The following is a 24,425-nucleotide window of genomic DNA, read 5'->3' as shown; positions in this document are numbered from 1 at the left end:
CTGGGTCTCAGGAGGGTCTAGAGCTAAAGGCTTGGTGTTGCCTTATTCACAAAACCTTGGGGAGAAATTTAAATTCCAGCAGACCACCAACTTGGAACGTTATTTGCAGACAGGCTGGGAAAGAACAGCTTAGCTTATAATGTCAGAAACAAACCCTGTAAACAGAATCCTATAGCCCCAAGTCCAATTTTATTCACCATTTTTTTCCTTTCTAAAAAAAAAATTGGAATGTCCAATTCAAGAACGATGTACAAGCGCGGTCATAGACGCTGCCTGCTGCCAGCACAACTTGTGGCTCTCCTCCAAACTATGTGGTGCCAGACCACTCCTTTTCACACTCCCGGCACAAGCCACAAAGCGCAATGAACAGGACGCAACAAGTGTTCACGCAACAAACACTGCTATCCCTGGCCACTGAATCCCGCCCATATATCCATTGAGCAATGCAAATTCCCTCCAATGAGACCATGGTGCTCATTCATGTGTTACAAGCGGCACTTTTACCGAGTGAGCCGCCCAGCAGCCCTTGTAGTCACCATTTTTTGAAGGCAATCCATTGTTAGCCTTTTTGCGCTCAAGTGCTTCTGTGTCAGTAAAAGGTTTCAGTGGTACGCCATTTAGCAAAGATATGCAATCAGTTGACAGAAACCAAGTACATACAAGTATATACAATACATATTTTTATTAAATAATACAATCATATTTAAAAATGGAGGTACAACATTGACTTGTTTTATGCCCTCAGATAGTCTTGTTTCATGCCCTCAGAATCTGATAAATACTATACACCACAGGCTCAGAAAAAAATGTGTGAATATATTTTTTTGAAAAAGGCACAAAAATACTTCATTTAACATTCATCTTAATGGCTTTCCCCTACTTTTGGGCTTCAAAGCAGGGGGTTATTGAACAAACAAACTCAGAAAGAAAGGAAAGTAGACAAATGACACAACAACCATTCCGTGATATAACCAGGGCCTTCCATCTGGATCAATAACACGGGATTCTCATCCGCAAGGGCTACCGGGCAGGCTGAGGATAGCTGAGGGCTGAGCATAGCCTAATCAGTCAGTCTTCAAACACACTGGCACAGGTGCAGACCAAAGACTGATAGGAGGTATTACAAACTGCATTTAAATTAGCATCAGATGATATACAATCATAAATACATCTATTCCTAAAAATTGGAACAGGATGGCAGGCATTGTATGTAAACATCTAAAAGTAAATAGGCTCCATCATGGACAGATGATGTTCATACACAGTTATGTCTTGTGGTCACTGTTATTATTTTGGTTTCTCACCATGGATTATATCACAGATTTTTACAGTAGATATATTTGACTGTAATCCAATTAATTTAAACCTTCAGTTTTTGCAATTGTCACACCAGCATTCAGGAAAACGCAGGTCTAATTGAGACATAACTACAGGCTAAGAACTTTCAGGTGGATTACAGGCCACATTAGGTGCCTATTTACAAGGGTTCACCATTGATGTAACAAAAGCATTCGTGACTTCCATGCTGGACAGCAACTCTGTGTGTTTTTCCACTGGCTACAAAGTATGTGTGGCATAGATTTGGTGAAAAAATATAATGTCAAAAATCTATATTGTGACTGGTTTTGTCGACTTGTTTTTGAGTTCAGCTATTCCCAATGATAACATTGAGCATGCGTGGTAATGCTGTAATATAATGCAATGTAAATACACCTTACTGCAAAGCATCTGCCTAATATTGGCTAGATTATCAATTTATCAGTTTATCAGGTTGATACTCAGCCATTTGTTGAAACTTTTTTTTTCTTTTATTGAAAATTTGTGAAGGTGCTGCCTATCTGCAGTGAGATTGGGCACTTATGCTAGCTAGCTAATTGTAAACAGAGTGGTTAACAAGCTGTGCAATAAACACAGTTGAAAAGGAAATTACTTTTACTAGGTTATTTGTAGCCAGATTGCAACCTTTGTTGAAATGTGTGTTACAGAGATTGTTGCTGGTAACAAGTCTTAACAGTAGACCTAAGATGCACTGATCTGTAGGGAACTGATAAATTAGACTTAAATTGATTTAATTATCTTTCTAATGCCCATTTGTGCATCCAGCAGTTAAATGCCATCTTTTCACAAAAACAATAAATTTCAATTTCACAAACTCTTTACCTGCTCCTTGGAATGGAAAGGTACAATGGAAAGTCTCCCAAGGTTACTGCCTAGCATGACACAGGCTACAGTGCTGCAATATAACTTGTAGACCCCTATTGGACCATTAGGTGTTTTTACACTTCACACCTGGCACCGCATAAAAATAAAAATCGTCATTTTATAAACGACAAAAATAATACAAGGTCACTCAAGGGTGGCCCTGTGAGACAATTTGGCCAGAAAAAGCTCTTCTAGAAAAGTTTTTCCCTGACAACAGACATTTCAAGCAGGCTAATTTAGTGACAGGACCACATCGTAAATTCATTGATTCCCACAGTAACTTGGTCTGTCCTCTAGGACACTTTTGTGAGGGCTTGTATCTCTGTCTGAGGAGAGGGTTGGTCTTTTATGGTGGATGATCTGCAGGAATAATTAAGACTTTAATAAATTTGTTGGAATTGCTCCCAAGGAAAGTGGGGGGAAGGGCAGTAGTGTTGGACTGTACCTGCACCTTCCTGTCCCTGGAGCCCCACTGCAGGCTGCCCATCTCTGGCCCTGCTCCTAATGCATTAATATCAATTGAACAATTCTGACTCATGAAAGGTTAGAACACTTTAAAAAAGAGTGGCAGTCTTAAAATTCATTGTTTGCATTGATACTTCCTACCCCCCTCCCCCTTCCCACCCAAATCCATCCAATGGGAATGCTGGAGCAGAGGTCCAGATTAGAGTGGGAGTCCGGTTAATTTACAGAACCCCTGTGAGCTAAAGGTGCAGCCCTGCAACCTTCCAGCACATCTGTAGGCCCGACAGTTTTTTGGTCCTTTCTTTCCACCAGGCAAGGTAATAAATAGTACAGAGATACTACAACTACAACTAAATACTACAGTGCAGTGTTTTCCACTTTTTGGAGCCATCATGACACCTGTGTGAGCTCCGGACAGTGGTCTGTCTGTTTAAGGAACAGTGATTTGACTTGTTTGGCAGCGGAGAGCTCCTTGCTCTCCTTGACCTCCATAATCTCTGACCCCGGAGAAGGGTGGCGCTTGCCCCCATTCTGCAAGGTGCGTCCCACGACATGCGGCTGCTGTGGCGGTTGGGAGGAGAGAGGGACTTCCACAACATGAATTTTGGGGACGAACCCTGGCCGGGAAAGCATGGCGCCTGGCACGGTGCTCATGTCCGGGCTTCCTCTGGCAGTATTCTGGGCGCTGTCTGAGTCAGGGGGGACCCCGGGCACACTGCCTCCAGCGCCAACGCCGCTGCTGCAGCTGCTGTGCTCGGCGTACGAGTCCAGGGTGAACCCGTTCACCTTGGTGGAGCAGACGTCGACCATACTGGTGCGGGTGGACGTGCGGGTGCTGCCGCCGGCCTCAAAGTGTTCGGGCCGTCCCAGCACCTGGCGGTGGATGATCCTGCGGAAGGTCTGGCGGAACTCGCGGATGCGGTAGGCGTAGATGAACGGGTTGACCACCGAGTTCGCGTGGGACAGGATGATGGCCAGGTACATAATCCAGACGCTGGGGCGAGCGCAATTCGGGCAGAAGAGCGTGAAGCAGTTGATTATGTGAAGCGGGAGCCAGCAGACGGCAAAGAGCCCCACGATGATGGCCAGGGACTTGGCAGCGTGGACCTCCTTCTGCAGGGTGGAACGCGATTTCTCCCCGTGCACAGCCTTCAGTTCAATCAGCTTCAGCTGGTGCCGGGCCGCCATGAAGATGCGCAGGTAGATGCCCAGCATTAGCACCAGGGGCACCAGCACGCAGGCAAAGAAGTTGAAATAGACCATGTAGTCCATGACGACCACTTCCTCAAACAGGCACTCCCTCATGCCTGTGGGGCAGGTGCTGTTGGTGGGTTTGGTATATTTGTTCCAGCCAAGCATGGGCGTCAGGCCGATGATTATGGACAGCACCCAGCAAATGGCGATGATCCCCTTGGCCCGCTGGCCCGTCACTAAACCGTTGTACCTAGAAAAAAAAGGGGGGGGGGGGGGGGGCGGGGACACAAGAGAGGAATTTCAGATTTTCCATTCTGGTAACAAGAGCATACGGAAAGCTCTGGGTATGACAGTGTAACTATAATTAGGAAAGTCACAAGGTCTCTTTTTTTCCCATTTGCGTAGAGAAGCGCACTTACGGACTTCCTGGCTTTGAACTAACAGCAGTTTCCTGAGAACCAGGATCTTCCGCAGTGTGACATGTTAATGCCATTGGAAAGCTTAGGAAATTTACTGGTGGGCATTCGAGGACAAGCAGCCATTTTACTGCATCAGCATCCGCCTCTACCCCTTGGTTAAGAACATTCTATGCTTCTTTGACCTTTTTCTCTCCAGTTTGGAATGCCAAATCGTATTTACCAGCGCTCACTGCTGCAAACGTTGCTGCAGATTTGGGAGAGTGCAGACCAGCACTCTCCTCTGAAGCACATGATTGCCAGCCTCTGCATCTTATCACACGGCAGTCGGCATGTCGGGCTCACACCGACATGAGTCAGGGGAAGACTCTTCACCAACAGCTTAACAGGTTGACTTGCAGGCGCCCAATCGACCAGTGGGGGTCAGTGGTGCACAATGAGATGATATCATCCTGGCCAGCTGAAACCCTCCCATTCAGGTTTACAGGCTACAGTCAGACCAGATTTCATACAAAATCATGGAGGCCATCCACACACTAGAACAGTGCCTGAACAAGATGAGCTAACCTGTAGCCCCTAGTTTAGACCTTTTGCCGTTCTGTATTGCTGAACAAAATGTATACTCATCACAAGCACAAAGCACAGGCACTAAAGAACAGCTCCTTTTCTGAATTGTCTGAACCTAGCAAATCTGACATCAGTCATAGTCAAGACCACAGCCTCAGTGCTAATGTTCCTCAAACAGGCAATAACATGGCTCCCACAACTGAACTGAATATACTTTAATAATCCCCAGAGGGGAGATGAATGAATTATGCGTATTTGATGACATGTGCATACTTTATGAAGCATACAACCTTGTACTCCTTAAAAAGCAGCAGGCACCTCCTGGCCTTTGTAATATTTCATGAAAGAGTTTCCAGCATAATTTCCCACAGCACTCTTGAAAAGTAATTATATTTCAATACAAATACACAGGTAAGAGAGTGACATGTGGTATAGAGTACACATAATAAAGCTGCCTATCTAGCCATACAAGTGGTTATTTGCCATGACCTTATTAATCAGTGATTAATAATACTGTATCTGCAGACTGAAGTTTGTCCAGCGGAACAAGCATCGATTTCAGTAATCAGTTCCATTGTGCCCATGGAGTATATAAATGGCCTGGTTCATTTAAAATGAAAAAATAACCGGTAATAACACCCGGCAAGCAATGCCAGGGCCAAGAGAAGCCAAGAGACGCCTGGCTTCTTGCATGGAGAGTAATGGGGACCTGTCTTCTGCTGCAGTTGCAATGCTGGCAATTATCTTGAGAATGCACAGCAACCTAGTCACTGTATACATCATGTACATGGTTTTAATTATGTTCTGTTTCAAACAGCCAATCTTTAAAATTAAATGATTCCACATACCATGTGTCACACCCACATGCACACACATGCACACACAGATCGCACACACACCCCAGGAAACAATGATTCCGCATAGTGTTTCATCTGCTTGTGGTCAGATTTTCACTTTGTCAAACTGTGTCAGTGTTTGCTACATAAGGATAATTGTAATGATTTATACTGATACTGGCCTCAACCTGTTTTCATTCATTTTCCTTGATTAACAAGTGTGCCAACAATCTGAATAATCCAATGACAGGTAAACACACAGCTTCCTTCTTCACTCCAAGTTAGGGAGATTAAATGATAAATTCAATTATTTAGAAAAATAAGCTTCAATCATTAAATACACACGCAACAACAAAAAACTACACTCTCTAAACCACTCCATTAGCTTTTACCAAACATCTAATAAAGATTAAACAAAATTTGAGCTAGGTTTTTACCTAGATTACAAAATATGCTGACTGCAGATCTTTGCCATTAATAGTTGATTTGAGTGTGGATGCGAAGAACCTAGATATGTCCTCAATTTTAAAATAATGTCTAAAAATGTTTATTTTTTATTAAAAAATTAACAAGTGAGTGATGCAAACAAAAAACGTATCACTAGCCTAAATTACCTAATTGAGGAGAACTGGCTATTGCTGATCGTACTTTCTGTGAATTCATCGCTGTATTGATAATCAACGAAAATTATTGAAAAATTTGAGACTTATGATCAGTCTGAAGGTTTTCCACTCTTTTTAGTCTCTTTTTAGTGAACCAACTGCCGCTGATCATCATGCCAAACAGTACTATGCATTAATGGCGAGATTCCTGTGGAGTATGGCTCATCTCTAAGCTTGCGTAACACAATTTAGAGACCAACTGGAAGCATGTACCCATATCTAGTACAGTTGTAATTGACCAATTATCACTGCCTGGAGAATCTGACATAAAGGAGCCAAAGATGCCAAGGAACCACGTAGGTTTTTATTATCCCCAGATTCAGTAGCCCTGCTCCAGGCCTCTGGTAACACCAACATGCCGCTCATGCGTACACACCCCTAACTTAAGAAATCAACGGCTGTTGGGCCCTGCTGCTACCATCAACACAGGCTTCAAAAAGATTCCCAGAACTAAGGATAATCCTGTGCTGGTGGTTACATCAGTGTAGAATGGAACCTCTGTTGTCAGGAACAATAAGTTAAAAAGAAAGACCAGATGCAGGTCATATGGTCTGCTTGTTCTGATTCTGCATTCTGTGTTCTATTTTCATTTCACACTATCTTGAATACATCAAAGGGTAAGAAAGAAGTAAAGGATTTGCATATAAGCAAATGAGCTAAAGGTTATTAAATGGATAAAACTGTAACAACAACAACCAAACAGACAAATGCACAGACAAGCTGAGGTGGGGGCAGAAACTCAAATACAAAGCAGCAACACAGAAACCTTTCACAGACCCTTCTGAAACCTCTAATTATTCACTAGACCTTGATGTGAAACAGAACTTGTTAGAATTAATAACAAACAAAATAAATATTAGAAGTAACAACAGCAAAAAAGAGTTAGCGTTCAAGGAGAAGATCTATTTTCAGATCTTTTGGTCGTTGTGGGAGAACAGCTGAGCGCTTCGACCGGCTCTTACGACATTCTCAAGATGTTGAAGTTCAAAGGTCATCCATAACTAAACAAACCCCTCACCACAGGGATACATAATTACAGATGGACCAACCAAAAAATTAAACCTTTATCATGCTCAAGGAGGAGAAAATGATACATCATTCATCATTCATCATGAGAATTATGGGGTTTTTCATGCCCCCTCTGTCCTATCACTATGAGGAGGATGTGTACAGAAAAAGTACAAAAAAGAGAGGTTGAAAAAGGAAAACAGCCTTCTGTCTAGACTGATTCCATAGTGCTTTGTAAAATAAGCATACAAAAAGCTATAACACAATGCGCCAAAAACTAGACATATTCCATGCAATAAAATAGAAAAGTGAGTTCAGCATCAGATGCTGTATCTTACTGAAAATACACCTTCATAGAATATTAACATGATCCCCACTGTAGATGAAAGCTGGTCTCATCCTGCTGTAAATTCCAAGTCCAAACCAACAGGCTAACGAGGCAGTGCACAATGGCGGTTTTAATGGGTAGTGGCTTTGAAAGCTTCAGTCTGCTTTATCTATTAGCTAGCAGAGTGCTTGATTTACTGTTCCCAACTGGATCAGCCTTGTGGGAAAAAGAACATCTACGCTCACCAAGGATATCATGAGCTTGGCTTGCTATTTGCTCATTGGGCCCTGCAGCCCAAAGTTTCCTCTTCCTGCCTTCTGAAAGGGAACTTTAGGTCATGAAACCTAAAGTTTGGTAAAAAAAAAAAAAAAAAAAGCAGCGTGAGTATGGCCTTAAATATTCAAATATTTACACGGGAGAATGATGGACATCACAAAGTCTAAAGGGACAAAGGGGATGAACAGTAGAATCAACCACCCTACCAGCTTTAGTTCATAAACTACAAATAGAAATCAAGATACAGAGCCATCGGTCATTGCTGCTATAACCAGTCACAAGGGCCCTGTGGCCTTTCAGGGCTGTATGCCTTGCATGTGTAGCCCAAACTCCTATCAGGAGTGATGCAGTTCATGCATGTAACTGTGATGCTATGCTGCATCTTTCAAGGTGAATAGTTGCTGTCTGTTTAGACTGTGGGCACTCCTGGACTCGTTCCACACATAACAAAAAGCCTGCTTTCGACATCTTACAAATGTACATTAGGCATTCCATTTTTGATGAATGAAAAAGATAGGGATCAAAGTGCTAATTTGTGAATCTGCAGCTGGCCACTGACAGTAAATACTTTAAATTACATTAAGCTTGATTCTGTTCTCAGTAAACAACTCATACCAGACCACTATTACAAGAGGAAGTTATACAATAGATAATGCTCCCTAAAATATAATGTCCCTGTTTCAACATACTTGAATCCTATCCACATCAGTACTGAAGGAGGCTGGGAGTTGAATGGGAAAACATGCTACATTACAGTATTACAAAACCACTGAACTGCTAGATAGTGTATTGCCTTTTATGCAATCAGTATTACTTATCAAAGAGGCACAAGTAAACAAAAAACAAACTGAGAAATATCTTTGCATTTATTTGTTAGTGGCATAAACACACCTCCAATCACAAATTTGTCTTGCAGCAGGTAAGTGTGAAATGATGTAGTATCCATTCCAAACCAGCAGTCAAATAACAGCTCAATAAATCTTGTGTAGTGTAGTTGGAATTAAATCCAGCACACATCCGGCCCACTAGAAGCAGGATTGAGAAATGCTGTCATAACAGCTGCAAAAACATTTATAAACTATAAATGCTACATGATACGTCTAAAATTGCTTCAACCTACCCTACCCCCGACACTGGAACTAGAATTCCCAGAATTCCCAATTGGTTGCCTTACCGCAAGGGGATCTTGATGGCAATGTAGCGGTCAATGGCAATGGCAAGGAGGCTGAAGATGGAACTCTGCGTGAGCACCAGAACGAAGCAGGCGATGAAGAGGCAGCCGTAGAAGTGGGCACAGAATCCCGTGCTGATGGTGATGGAGAAGGGTATTGCCAGCACGCCCACAGCAATGTCAGCCACCGCCAAGGAAACCACAAAGAAGTTGGTGATGCTCTGCAGGTTGCTATTGAGGCACACTGCCCAACAGACCAGCACGTTGCCCAGCACGGCCAGCACCGCAATCACCAGCTCTAGTATAATGTAGATTAGAGATGCACGGGTCAGCATGGTGGGGGAGAAGGCGGGGTCACCAGGCATGAGGGGTCGGGCCTCGCCTCAATGTCCATAGTTGCAGCTTGGCCAGCAGAGCCTTACAGCAGAGGACCACCTCACTCTATAGGGTCCCCTACACACCAAAGGGGTCCTGCTCCACCAAGTTAACTGGGCCACGACTCCTTGTCTTATGAAGGTCTTCCGGCAAAGGAAGTGATGTTAACTGCAGTCTTGCCTCTGGTGCATTTGCTCTGTCTCCCACAGAGGTCCTCCTTGCTTGAGCTTGCCTTACAACACTGGACTGTAAACCCTCTCCATGAAATGGCAGCAAGTCTGGAATGGCACTTGGCAGGAATCAGATGGAAAATCCTGAAAAAGAAAAAAAGCAATATAGCAAACTGCGATTTGTTAAACTACAACATGGATCACAAAGACTTTCATTTAATGGACCCGTAGATTTGCATATACAGTATATGTGTGTGTGTGTGTGGGTCTAATAAGAACATTAGAAAGCTCAGCATGCATGGCTAACATTGTTTTATATGACCTGGCAATTTAGCATTATCCACTGCACAATCGTCAGGTTTTAACTGACTTTGTCATTGTTGCCTTTTGGGATTATAGGTCTTGCTATTGAGTGCCTCTTGATCCAATTACCAGCTAGCCAGGTGGTGAGGCTACATTGTCCGCTTTAGGCAGAGTACAGCAGCCAAGAGTCATGTGACCCTGAGGTTAACGGAGGTTGCAAGGGTCCTCAGTATCTCTCCCAGGAATGTGTGGAGTATTGGACAGCCCTGCCTGGTTATATGTCGGCATACCTTTCTTACACTCTCTTCTCGTAAGTACCAACAAAAAAGGAGGACTGATGGGGAAAACCACACTGAAATGGAATAAAAGCCATTATAGTGCGTTCCACCACCCCTCCCAAAAGATCACATTCAGTCCCTGTTACAGAAGTACGCACTCAGGTGAGATGTAAACACACAAGGCGTGGGCAGTCAGATCGCAGAAATGGATGTTCTCACAATCCACACACATTATCAAAAGCCACTCCCAGAGAAAGGCATTGTGGGAGTGGTGAAGTTGCTTCAGCTGTAATGTAATTGGATAACTCTTTCCATTGCGACTACAGGCTCCCGTTGAAGCTCACATTTTTAAGGGAGAACACCTTAATAATGAACTGTCACATAAACAAGGGAAACCGTTTATACGATGCCAGTACCATCTGGAACCTTTCCAAGTTCTTTTGAGGTTTAATGATAAAGACAGGGGGAATCTCACAATTCTTTGCAGAAGGAATTCTTTTTGATTATGAAAAAATAATTATCAACAGTCAAAATAAACTGGCTGGCAGGTTCAGAAACAGAAAAGATAAACAGGGGAAAGCATGTCCCCAGGATGTCCCTTCCTTCACACTGAGAGCACTAATGTGCATGTAGTCCCACAGTTAGCAAGTGCTCGAGATCTCCCGTACTTCCTGTGACCTGCAGGCTGAGAGTGGCCAAAGCGTTTTTGACCCGAAGCCCTTGTTAACAGAGGAGAATTCCCACAGTGTTTGGCTGGGATGCTTTTGGAGGCTGCTTGTGGTTCCAGGAGATAGCAGCTGCATCCCAAGACAGGGCCACTTTACTATCCACTGCATTTTGTTCTTGTGGGACAATTAATGCTCCCCCCCCCCTCCATTTTTCAGTTATTTTAAAATTCCAGACTGGGAGTGAGGGCGGAATGAACTCTCCGGCTGTGTTGTTCAGATAACTGCATTCCTGCTGTTTTGAATGTGATTGGTTATCAATACATGCATGAGAGAGGGGGAAGGGGGGGAGAGACTCTGTGGATTGTGGGTAAGCTTTGCGTGTCAAATGCTTGTCACTAAACAGAGCTGTTTGCCTCATGCTGTGAAATTACAGAAAAAAAAGTTTTTTTTTGGCCTGTTGCTTGGTCTCCTTGGCTATTAATCACTACAGATGTTTGTTGTTTTGTTGTTACTAGCAACTCTTTGTTTTGTAAAATGCTACAGTACCTGACTTGAATAACTAATAAACACATCTCTACAGTTGTCTCTACAGTTCGTTGTCTCAAAACAGAGGGTAATTGTATCTGGTGTATTTATTCTTAAAACAAAATGAAGCATGAACTGCAGCCCAGAGATTGTTAAAGAATACAATACATAAGTTTCATAATTTTTGTCAGTGCTCTGCAGTAAGAATACTTTGTCTTGGTGGCATTCTTCACTAATAATACACATTCACTACCTAAACAAAGGAAGGAACGCATTGTATGACTGGTTGGTTCCAGGCTGACTGAGAAGATTAGAAAAGGGGGAACAGCAGTGGACACATTGCATAATTAGTAGTCCATATAGTAGTCCAGAAATAGACAATATTTTTTCCAGCTGTTTGTACCTGCTTCATTGCAAACAACCTTTCATAACAGCATTGGCACAGCAGCTAGGTGTCAGAAATAGTAAATGTTGTAACATTTACTTGAACATGTGATTGTTACACCAACTTCACTTCTGCTGTTCTGGCCTCCCTACAAGAGGAGACATTATGTCTGTATTTAGTGTAACAGCCAGTTACTTTACTATCTGGATCAGTGACATAATCTAGAAGAGAAATGATTGCCAGCTCCAATCAATGTGCATGATACAGACTCCAGGATTCCAGAACCCACAGGCCATGAACAGTGCCCTAACATGACCTTGTCCATCATTGCTTGTGCAGCGTGAGACAGGAAGCAATGAAGAAGCTCTGTGTGAGGCAAGAGTAGAATGGTGGACATGCATTTTAGTTGGTTGGGAGGAGAAGCTCCTAGTTTACTACTGTAGCGTGGCACTTTAAAAAATGCTAATAAAAATCCTTCCCACTGAGGCTATTGGATAAATGACATTAGTTACTGCTACCTTATGATTACCAAATTGTTTTGGCTGACTGCTAGAGATGACAGGACAACAGGGGTGTGAGGATCCTTTGTGGCACACTAGAGATAGTAACTACCTAGAAACAAGGGGGAAATTAAGTCTTCTTAGTGGGTCAAAGTAGCTTATCTGACTCAAACCCAGCAGTGGCCAAAGTTCCTATTCCATTGGCCACGCTTTTTTTTTCATCTTCAGAGAGGTGATTTGGCACCTATCTTGATGAGAATGTCCAAAAATATATAGATTTAATTGGCATTGCGCTTTAAATGACCACACAAGAAATATGATTCCTTACAAGATGCAAGACATCTATTGCCAGAGAAAACATAAGAATGACACGGCAAGGCTGAAGGCTCTGGCCGATCACAGGGAAAACGTTTACTTTCTTCGTGCTTTCTCCCCATTGTTACTGCTCAAGATAACGTTCACGGAAAATAATGACTGGGGGAAGGAATGTATCTGCTGCGTTAGTGTGTGAAATAAGGCCAATCACACTCAATGTGAGGGTCGAATGGTCACCACAACACTAACAGCTCTGCTTCCAGCAAATGCATGAGAGCAGGTGCAGACCTGGTGTAGCGCAAACTACAAAGCAAACTGGCCTCGGCCAGAAGAGAACAGAATATTTGCATTGGGGGTAAAGGGCTTGTTTCAGGGCTCCCGTAACTGCCCGGAATGACCCCTTCACTCCGGTCCTCTCTGACGCACCACGGACTACAGTTAAAATTTACTTGTGCTAAAATACAGTGCCGTGAAAAACTATTTGCCCACTTCCTGATTTCCTCTATTATTGTATGTTTGCCACACTGAATTTATTTTCAGATATTTGGAAAAAATGTCATATTACACAAAGGGAACTTCAGTAGACACAAAACAAAATATTTTAAAATTATTATTTCATTTATTTAACTAAAAAGGTGACCAGACATTTTCTTTAAGAATTTTCTGTTACAGAGCAGAATTCAAGGTTCCTTCAATAATGGAAACTTGTCCAGGTCTGGAGGCAGCAAAGTATCCCCACACCATCACAATATCACCACCATGCTTGACTGTTGGTATGATGTTCTTATTGTGAAATGCTGTGTTTGACACAGACATAGTTGGACCTGTGACATCCAAAAAGTTCTACTTTTGATTCATCTGTCCATTGAAAATTATCCCAAAAGGCTTGGAGATCATCCAGGTGCCTTTTTGCAAATATATGAGATGAGCGTTTATGGCAGTGGTTTTCACCTTGCTACTCTCCCATGAATCCCATTTTCCTCAGTCGTTTCTTATTATGGAGTCATGAACACTGATCTTAGCTGTGGTAAGCTACATTTTGGCAGGATGGCCACTCCTGGGAAGATTCACCACTTTTCCAAGTGTTTAGAGATAATAGCTCACACTGTTCATTGGAGTCTCAGAGGCTTGTAAATGGCTTCGTAACCATTTCCAGACTGATATATTTCAACAACTTGTTTTGCTTCTGGAATTTCTTTTGATTGTGGCATAGTGTGCTTGTAGAAACTTTGTGGCGACTACTTCACTCTGATGGTACGGTTCAATATGAGGTTTAGAATCAATAGGGCTAACTGTAATCAAGCCTGGCTGTGTTCAATCAGCTGAATCTAATTATCAATTAAATTTGATTATTTGGTTGATTGGGTAACTAATGGGGCAATTACTTTTTCATATTGGTGATATGTGTGTTTGATAACTTTTTTCATTAAATAAATGAAATAATAATTTTAAAATTGGGTTTTGTGTTCACTCAGTTTCCCTTTGTCTAATGTTATATTTTGTATGTAGATCTGAAAGCATTGTGACAAATATGCAATATTAGAGGACAACAGGAAGCGGGAAAATACTTTTTCACACCACTGCATGTTGTTTCCTGCACCTGACAAATGTCATTTTATCTACTCCATGACAGACCTCTTGGTCCCAAACATAAGTTTGTTCCTGGAATGTGAAGGTACATTCTCTGTTCTCTAGGAAGCATTCAGGAGAAAGTGTGTAATTTCCAAATGGCTTCTATTAAAAAGTGGACCTTGTATGTTTCTGCTCACTACTGATCCCTAGTGGTAACACTTATTACTACTCTAAATTTAAATAGTTCAGGGCACAGTTGACACTGTAGGCAAAACCATTTCTGTTATCAGCCATGGAAGTACTCTGTGGGCAACTGACGTAAAGACAGTCAATCTTTCTGTATGCAAACAACTCAGGCGCGAGGACCTGCTGTTTCACAAAGTTGTTTGCAGAAGAAACAAGAGCTTGTCTAAACACTGTTTTGACACCACTCTAATCCCTTAGATTTGTCTTGAGGTTTTGTGTAAACGGTGGAGCTTGTGATCAGATGTGCTTACCCCAGGCCTCTAAGCTAAATCAGACAAAATGGCATGCCTTCGAAGATCAAACTCTTGTCAAAAAGGAACAAAGAGAACCAGATGTTTTTGGAAAGCCTGGGAAATACATTTTTGAGCAACAGGTTACATTGATCCATGGGAGAGCAAAGCAACATGATTTTACTTTCATTCTAAATCATTTAAGTAAAACATGCACAGCAAATTGCATGGGCCAAAGCACAAAGCTCTTCACTGAGTTAATTTAACATGAGGTATCTCAGTTAAAACCTCCAATATATGGGCCCGATTTACAACACCTACATTCAGTAAAATATACTATCAATCATACTGAAGGATCAAAGAGGATGGGGATTTGATTTAAATTTAAACTAAATTAAGATTCAATTTAAATAAAGACTGCGGCGGTACCTTGGTCTTGGACTAGAAAAGGACACGGCGAGTGACATAAGATGATGTTATATTGAACTGACTGATTTTTTATATAGGCTATATAACTATACTATTGAACTGACTGATTTTGAAGAAGGTGTAATAAGCGTTGTCCAATACAATTAATAACAATAGGCAATGGCACGCAGAACAAGAATCTCCATGAACCTACAAAATTATCGTGGTTCTCTTAAACGCAGGACAGTGCAACCAGTCAGGATAAGAACTATCATTATTCCATACCCGCGCGCAGACGTTTTCTGGATTGATATCGGATATTATCTGCGATTTAGGTGTCTTAAATTTTTCTAGAAACTTAAATTATGAAATTAATCGCTGGACAATTAGGCATATGCCATTGAATATATTCTACTGTAGCGGAAAGTGGGAAGTGCAAGGTGAATCGAACAACTATTGCGCTTTTTAAACACCCCTTCTTAATCCAAGATTCAAATGCACTAAATAAGTCAATATCACACACGATGCTGCCTCCGGGGAAATCGGCACAAGCGAAAATGCCCAGCAAAAATGCACAGGCATAATTTTGTCAGATAAAAGATATATAATTGGGTATAATTATTACGGGATAATAATATAATCTGGAAATACAGTATGGTTATGGTGAAATGACACAAAATTTAATTATCTGTTAGGACATGCGAATCCCACACAACATATTCAGATTGAACAGAAAAATAAACGAACAAAAACTTACCTAAATGGCTCCCGTGGATGATCCTTCCAAGTGCAAAAATTCCAAAGTTTACCAAAAAGATAAGAAACTGCTTTTGGTGTTGGTGTTCTACCAAGTGAAATGAAAAGTTCTTACTTTTCTAGACACAGAGAACAAAATAAACATACACTTACTTCATGTTTCATGACGAGCGATACTATCCGTAATTTCATATATTTGCGTCTAATTAGAAACTATTTAAACTGAAAGACCAACTTAAAAAAAAGAGTGAAAAATGTATTTGTGAATACAGTAGAATTTTGAACAATGATGAAAACAAAAGAAACATGCCACATTTTCGGTTCCTGGCATTCAGCGCACCATGTCAGTAATCCATGAACAGTCAAATAAGGATGTCAAATAAGGATGTCGCAAAACAGGAATTCTATAATTGCCTTCGGGGTTGTCTGAGTCATTGATGATATTGCGTCCTCCTAATACACCTCCGTTGTCATTTCCCATCCAGGTTCTGCATCCACGCTCTCAGCGCACTGACCTATACGTAATGCTAAAACGCTCTAGTTTTCAGTCCAGCTACTGTCGCTGCTCTTTCCAACTTTCGAGCCAAGCAATCTTTAGGACCTGAAGAAATCATAGCCGGCCAATCAAACGCAGACTTTGGCCATGTGATTGTTTACGTGTAGCATACCACTGCCTACGTGTTGAAGTCTTTGGCTAATCAAGTTAATATCCAGATAACGTTCATTTGTGAAATGGAAGCTTACTGCTGACCTTCTGTATATGAATAATCATTTTTCACATTGATATTGATTCTGTTTGCAGGTCAGTTAGCCAAAAGGAAAGGTACGTGCGTTGTCTTTATCACAAAGTTCGCTATTCTGGTGAAGAACGACAAGGGACTTCGTCGAATTTTCATTTCTTTTTACTATTTATTGGAGTAGGGCGTCCAACAGTCCTTTCTAAAACGGGCATGACACGCAAATGAGTAATTTTAGTTTTGTCAGCTACTGGTACGTTTATGTTTCCTTGATTTTATTGTTAATAAACATATCCAAAAGCAATTACTTAGGTTACTGTACCCGCGTAAATATAGTGCAGTCCTTAGTATTTGGAGTGACATCATTTTTGTTGTTTTGTTCTGTACTCCAGCAAATTGGGTTTGAAATGAAACAATGAATTTAAGGTTAAAGTGCCGACTGTCAGCTTTAATTTAAGGGTATTTACTTCCATATGGGGTGAGGCGTGCAGGAATTGCAACCTTTTTTTATACACACTTCCCCCATTTTTGAGGACCAAAAGTAACTGGACAAATTAATATAATCTTAGTCAACTTGATATTTAGTTCTTGATTGCAAATCATCAAATTGCATTTGATGACTGCCTGAATCTTCCCTGGTGACGCTCTGTCAAGCCTGTACTGCCGCCATCTTTAGTTCCTGTTAGTCTTATCTTGACTAAGTGAAATGCATGGTCAGTTTAATTCAGGTTGGGTGATTGACTTGGCTAATCAAGAAAATTCAACTTTTTGGTCCTGAAAAACTTACTGGTTGTTTTAGCAGTATGTTTGGGGTCAGTGTCCTGCTGCAAGGTGAAGCACTGTCAAAAGAGTTTTCAGGCATTTGGTTAGATCTGAGCAGATGTTTCTGTACACTTCACAGTTTACTCTGCTGCCATCAGCAGTCAGATCATCAATGAAGACAAATGATCCAGTTCCAGGAGCAGCCATACATGCTCAAGACATAACACTAACTCCACTATATTTCACAGATGAAGGGGTACGTTGGATCATGAGCAGTTCCTTTCTTTTGCCACTTTCCTATCTCCATCACTTTGGTGCAGGTTAATACCCATCTCACCTGTCCATAGGATTTTGCTCCGTTAAAACTTGGGCAGTTCCTTTTTTCCTCCACACTCTGCTCTTGCCATCACTCTAATACAAGTGAATCTTGATCTCTTCGATCCACAAGACTCTTTTCCAGAACTCTGCAGGCGCTTTTAGGTATTTCTTAGCAAACTGCAACCTGACCATAATAACAGACAATTGAAAGACTAGAATCAGGACTAGATACAGTAAGCTCTCTTACACCTGCACTAAGGAAGCAATTGAACGCACCTGACAAATCAAACATTTGTGAAGCCATTTGTCCTAAATATTATGGTATTTTATTACAAATCCAATAAAACTGCAGGGTAGAGCCAAATCAAAAAAAAAAATTGTCTTTGCCCCAAACATTATGGAGCTCACTGCATATAGAAAGGGTTATGATTCCTACACTGATCATGCAAATGCCCTGATATTGCAGCTGACAGTCTGCACTTTAACCTGACATTCATGGTTTCATTTCACATCCAATGTGATGGAGTAGAGTCAAAAAAACAAATGTGTGTCCCTGTCCAAATACTTATGGGCAGTATATGCAAGTATCCCTATCAAATGGGAGTGCTTATTAACATAAAGTACCACCTACTGTTAAACCATAGTTACCACACATTGAAAATGGGATCAAATATGACAACCATGAGTATTGTCATAGGTCAAACGTGATATACATTATTATTATTAAACATACATAGGAGATAATTATTTTTTGAGATAAAAATAACACATAAAATGGATACAGTTAAAATATGTATTTTACTCATAGGAGCTCATTGGCCAAGGCAGAATTAAGCCAAAAACACAATTCCTCAATTACGTTTCTGACATTTTAAGGCTAATCCAAGCCTTCAGAAGCACAACCATCCTAGTCTGACACCCCGTCTCACAACCACAAGCACAGCCACAAATGTGCACTCCTCCTTCCAGCAATACAGGAAACCATGAAATGGGAACACTAAAATGCTATCAACTGACTGTATTCTACAATTCAATACATTTAAACCACTCTTGTCCAGTCTGTTAAACAATTTGTCATAGGGGGTTTTCTTAATTTTTGCAGCAGTTTAATGAAACTCCTTCCAAGCACATTATTCTTCACCATGCTCGACCTTGCTTAAGCTACAAAGCTGCAGATTACAGCTCACTGTTTTTGTTCGAGATTTCATTTGACCAAAGAACAAATTAACATATTATCCTTATGATTCAAAAGAAAACCACACCAATTTGTATCTCATTCATTTTTTAATTAAAATGATAATAGACAAACAAAAGGCTAATTAAAGTTCACTTTTCCTTTTTGAACCATTAGAGGCTTAAAATAACAGAAAGAACAAAAGTATGGATTCATAAGTATTATGAGTAAAAATAAAATACAAATGGCAATACATAATTTAAACAGTCTATTTGCAGTCATACTCATGCCTTTACAACACAGAATAACACAATGTAGTGAACTGAAAAAAAAAGCTTTACGTTTTCTTATACATTCACAATGTTACATTGGGAGAGTGAGAACAGAAGGTCATAATTGCGTTTCCCTCCCCTCCCCACCATGAGCTTTCTGACTTTTCTACAGTCAGCTGGTTTTACTGTCAGGCGAGACGTTTAAAAAAAAGTCAATTAATCCGGGTTCCCAGAGTAGTCAGTTTGCCTGGATACCGAAATCCATACGATTCACACATTTTTTTTTTTTTTTTTTGAAGGGTTATCATTTCAAGATGATCTCTGCCCTACATTCCTCCATCAGAGCGCATTTGCTCATTTTCCACACCGAATGCCAACGGCGCATTCTCCCTGTAGTACAATAACCCCGTGCGTGCGCTCCCTGCCCGCAGAACAAAGCCTGTGCCAGACCAAAACTGCCGCTGCCAAATGTTTAAAACAAAAAAATTAAAAAAAAAACAACAACAAAAAAGTCTTTCTATGATCACATGTAGTATTCAGCCGGGGTGATGTAGCCGGGTGGCTTCGGAGGGTAATCACTTTTAGATGCGCTTTTGATTTTTCGGACCCACTGTGGTCCCACCGGGTAGAAGGCAAGAGCGTTGAGTGTTATGACAACGGACATGATAAACACACGGTGATGGTAAGCGCTGACATGGCCTCAGCACATTTCCATTCCGCTGGTCCAGGGGTTGCGGCGGGGGACATTCCCCACGGGAACAACGTACACGGCCATTTGCGGCCAAATAGGAGCCGCAGACCATCAAGTCTCGCTGGCAAAGCCAAACTGTCCACCTCCTGCTGCAGCTCAACAGAGCTGCCATTATGACTTAATGAAAAAACAAACAAAATACAAAACAAAAAGACAAAAGAACGTATCCCAGCGTATATTTCCTCATTAATTGTGCAAGGCCAAGCAGACTCCACCTCCTGAACAGCTGATGGGAATGTAGCTTGGCAGGCAGTCAGGAGGTGAGTGTGTGCTTCTTAGTCCTGTCCTCTGCACATCTTCACCCCAGAAGGAGCCAAGTTCAGAAGCTGCAGTGGGTGCGAAAGGGCACGCATGCTTTCTGCAGGAGAGGCCAGAGCTAACACAGCTAGTAAGGCAGCGATGCAGGGTCCAGTCCTGGCTCCTTTGATGCACAAAAACAAACATAAGCTGCAGGAGGGAAGAGAAAGAACCATCGGTCCGAACCTCTTCTGTGGTTGTCACCAGGCAACCGCAGAGTGTTTGATAAAAGCCCTTCTGCAGGAAAGGAACCAAGCGAGAAAGTCACGTCATAGCTTTAGGGAAGAGCATGACCTGGAAAGGGATATGTAGACGTATAATGTCATTTCTGCTCCGCGGTGCAGCTCAAACACACATGATGCGGGCCACCGGGGCTGCCACAAACATTGCATTATTCTGGCATGAAAAAAATGTCTTTATACCCATTCAAATGCCATACTTCATACATCAGCATTCTCCTTTACCTCAAACATGGAAAAGTACTAATATTGTGCTATGCATACTCCAGAGGTTTCGTCTCCAGGTCAGATGTTACAGGATGTCTGAAATGTGCTGGATTTATTATTACTTCAGCCTTTTTGAACCATATAATGATTAAATTATATAATCTGTTATTCTTCATTGGAAATAAATAAATGAAAGCATTAAAAAGACCATTCCAGCTGGGTGATTCCAAATTCTTAATGAACTTTTAAGCAAAATTAAAGCTAAAGCAATTATTCCACTATTCTATTATTATTTGGTAATTGTAGTGATGTTGCAAAAAATATCAGTAAAAAATTAGACAAATAAAATGTAATTAATCTTATAATTACAGAGGCATTTTTCAGAATATTAAAAAAAAAACAACAAACAAAAAAACCCCACGCCTCTCAAAGACATATGAGAAAATCACAACAAGGCCAAGACGTACACATTATATTAAAATGAAAAAAAAACTGCTGAAAACTGAAGGTCATTTTTATGTGTCTTTTTTTAACTGAGAGGTAAGACTGAGACTCCAAAGCTCATTTTTGTCTATTACACATCACACTGGGAATAGATCAAGATCGAAGAGCCAACTGCTACACACCACACAAATTCTCACACCATGACACACAATCATTCCCTTATGTCTTTAACCATGCACTCCAAACTAATATTTCAGTTTTTTCAGCACTTCTTTTCTTAAATCATAAGCTTATAAACACCCTTACACTAATGCTGTGAATGGATCCTGGTGTCCGTGGAACTGAACCAAGTCACCATCGTTAAAAAAACAGATATGTCAATGGAAAAGTCTATCGTAAGGTTCAAAGGCATTTTAAAGGCACACTAGGTAGGGTTCTGATCTCTGAACAGCTTCACTGGGTTTGCAATATAACACAATCCACTGTCATCCAATCACCAGGTTGTCAACGCAAGATATTTTACCACAGAACTAATCTATAGGAAACATTGTGGTACATTTCCTTGGCGTGGATGCACCACTGGTGAACTATAAACACACTCAATTCATGGAGAGATTCTGATACAAATGGCAGATGGTGATGAAGGACCCCATTTCTCCAATTAGAACTACAACTCAAGTTTGGCTCTGGGGTTACTGAAATTTATCTACTCCAGAAAATGTGGCTACAATTATACAAGCAATTAACTAAATATGACAATTTGGAAAAGGAGAGCTTCTTTCAATAGAACACTGACAACTCTCAGAGGACCGTGTGAAACAATTATGAAAGTCACATATAAGTCATCTGCTATCTTACTCAGACACAATCTGAATAGAGATTTCAGTAGTTTGGCTTCATTAGCTTTACAAAAGATTGTTTGCACAAGGCATCAAAATGCGGTAAATTCTCAAAGGTGGAGTCTAAGGAACAGCAGGTAGGTCAACAGCAAAGAACGTGCAGTTGATAATTTCACTTTGTTTTGTGCTTGGAACTTTTCAGAAAACAAAAGCATAGAAAATGTGCTTCGATAATGCACTGCAGATGTTTCAAGTGGCAGCTCAAATAAACCGCGCGTGACGGGTTTTTCAGTTTTCGCTAAACGCTAGAAGGTACCATGCTCTGTCCTCTAGTCCCGACAGTTTGAATCCGACCACCAGTATTCTCAACGCTGAATGCAGTGATGGTTACTGTGATCCTAAAGTCCAAAATTTCCAACCCTGAGACCAAAAATGCCAGCTAGCCACACCTTTACCAAGCTTCTGGGCATAATGTGGATTTGAGGTGGTACTGTTCAGCTTATCAAACCCTCCTTTTCATGACATCTGAGAGCAGACTCCTATTATTTTTTTGGTATTAGACATGAAAACAACAAGCTTTTATGATATCATGAGGGCAAAAAAACAAAAAACAAACACCTATTCTGTTTTTAGTCTGAGTTATTTAAAAAACTACTGTCACACACAACACTGGTGGATAAATCAAAACACTGCGAACTGTTAACGTCTCAACAGATTACCTCCTGAAAGCTTACGACTATGACTGGTCTACTCCCCCATCCCCAACACCCTTTTTCCCCCCTACACAAAGCTTTTGGCCCAGTTCACTCTCTGAAAATATTCCTCATAAACTCCAGAACACCTTGGTTCCAACCTTGAAGTGGGTCTCTCACAGCTCAGGGGAAACCACCTACTTCAGCAGAAGCAGTAAATTAAACATGCCCTGAAAGAGAATAAGCTTTTCCACCAAGGAAATGAGCCTCTTAGGCAGCCCTCTCTTTGGAACGGTTAATTGTTCCAAAAGCAGTTTATTCGTCTGCCATAGAGGAGGCCCACAGCCACTCAAAGTCTAATAAAGGCGCTTTTCAAAAGGCAGGAAGCTCTTAAGCAGTATTTTTAGATTTCCACTCCACACAATATCCATCATTTAATATAGTGGACAGCTGACAGGTCCTACTTGGCTAAAGCTTCCTTGATAATAGAGGTGAGGGGACAGCGTACGGGTGGGCGGAATGCAAAGCAAAGCTATTTGCATGGGAAAGGCACAGAAGTTGGGCGCTTCTGCAGCAGCAGCAAGCTGGATTGGCGAAGGCTGGTCCTCGATGCGCTCATCAGCCAATAAGATGGTGGTGCTGAGGAGCTGGTTGGGTCAAACCGTGGGAACTTCCGTGCTGAAATGGCGCCGGAGTTAGGCTTGATAGTTCGAGGACCACGCCAAAACCGCCCAGCTATGAAGGAGACTGGCCAAGGGGACTTCACACAAATGTGTCATAGCGGAGGAACAGCCAACTATGAACATTAAAAAAATAAAATAATAAAACCAATCCAAGCTCACTCCATTCTCCTCCGTTGAGAGCATTATCTGGTAGAGCCAAGAAGCATACTAACAGTGCACAGTAATCAAAGCACTGCAAAGTCTGTGTGCATGTGAATACATGTGTGTGCGAGCAGGAATGAGTGTGGAAGGGGGCGAGGGCATTTAGTGTTGTCGTACTGATCGAATGACGCCATTGGCTGGCTGTGGAAAGGGGGCTCTGGCGTAGGGTTAAGCTGTAGGGCTGGTTTGGTTGGGTGGCCGGTGGGGTCAGGTCTCAAAGTACTTGTAGATGGCCGTGACGTAGGTCATCACGCTCTGCCAATCCGGTCTCTCCGTCCGCACCATCTCATTAATGTCCTGCATGCATGGAGGAAACCATGTTAGAGCTTCTCAGCAGCAGAAGCAAACACCAACATTAAGAAATGCACATATTAATTTTCTAACGTATTCCTGCAGTATTAACTGTGGCATATTTGCTTACCGCTGGGGGGAAAAAAATGAAAAAATAAACTAGGGTACATTGGGGGTTGGGAAATCTTTCCACAGCGATTAGTCAGAGAGAAAAACAAGTGTGCCAACATCGGAGTGTGTATTTAAAATCCCTGATGAGCTTCAGAGGGTGAGCAATATAAACAACGCATTCCGTTATTAGTCATTTAAAAGCCACTTTGACGGTCTAGGTGCAGCGTTTATGAGGACGTGACTCATGTGCTGCCGGTAGCAGACACGCTCTGTAGTGCATAACAGTTTGGATGTTTGTAGTTCTCACTGTGCGACGCACACATTCTCAAACGCTGACTTACGGCCAATGGCAGCCGAAGCGGCCGTGGGCTCCTGGCTGATTACTACAGGGCATATTATAAAGCTGCAGCGGGCTCTTTTTCCGCTCTGTGGGGTTCACCACAGTGTGAATGTGTGAACATGAACACAGAGCAGCCATGGTGAGAGGGGAAGCAGAGACACAAGAAAACTTTCAAGCACTGTAACGTCCTCAAATATCGAAATATTCTACT

The 24,425-nt window shown here is 41.6% G+C and overlaps 2 protein-coding genes across 2 annotated transcripts in view; both read right to left on the bottom strand.

Moving 5' to 3' along the window:
* Positions 1-667: 667 nt before the first annotated feature.
* Positions 668-16,455, bottom strand: adora2aa (adenosine A2a receptor a). Its single transcript, XM_064354213.1, has 4 exons — positions 16,197-16,455; positions 15,858-15,975; positions 9,129-9,814; positions 668-4,111 (listed from the first exon to the last, which is right to left on the bottom strand). Exons 3-4 carry the CDS (start codon positions 9,488-9,490, stop codon positions 3,058-3,060), a joined length of 1,416 nt encoding a protein of 471 aa, XP_064210283.1. The 5' UTR covers positions 9,491-9,814; positions 15,858-15,975; positions 16,197-16,455; the 3' UTR covers positions 668-3,057.
* Positions 16,456-18,938: 2,483 nt separating this feature from the next.
* The window catches only part of specc1la (sperm antigen with calponin homology and coiled-coil domains 1-like a), a 43,479-nt gene continuing 37,992 nt past the window's right edge, over positions 18,939-24,425 (bottom strand). The window contains 1 exon segment of the mRNA XM_064354214.1: positions 18,939-23,769. Within this exon segment, the coding sequence (XP_064210284.1) occupies positions 23,680-23,769 (90 nt within the window). The 3' untranslated portion in view covers positions 18,939-23,679.

Source organism: Anguilla rostrata, chromosome 10 (assembly GCF_018555375.3).
Source record: "Anguilla rostrata isolate EN2019 chromosome 10, ASM1855537v3, whole genome shotgun sequence".
In the NCBI taxonomy this organism is placed as follows: Eukaryota; Metazoa; Chordata; class Actinopteri; order Anguilliformes; family Anguillidae; genus Anguilla; species Anguilla rostrata.
The sequence above is the reverse complement of the archived record's forward strand: the minus strand, read 5'-3'. Positions and strand labels throughout refer to the sequence as shown.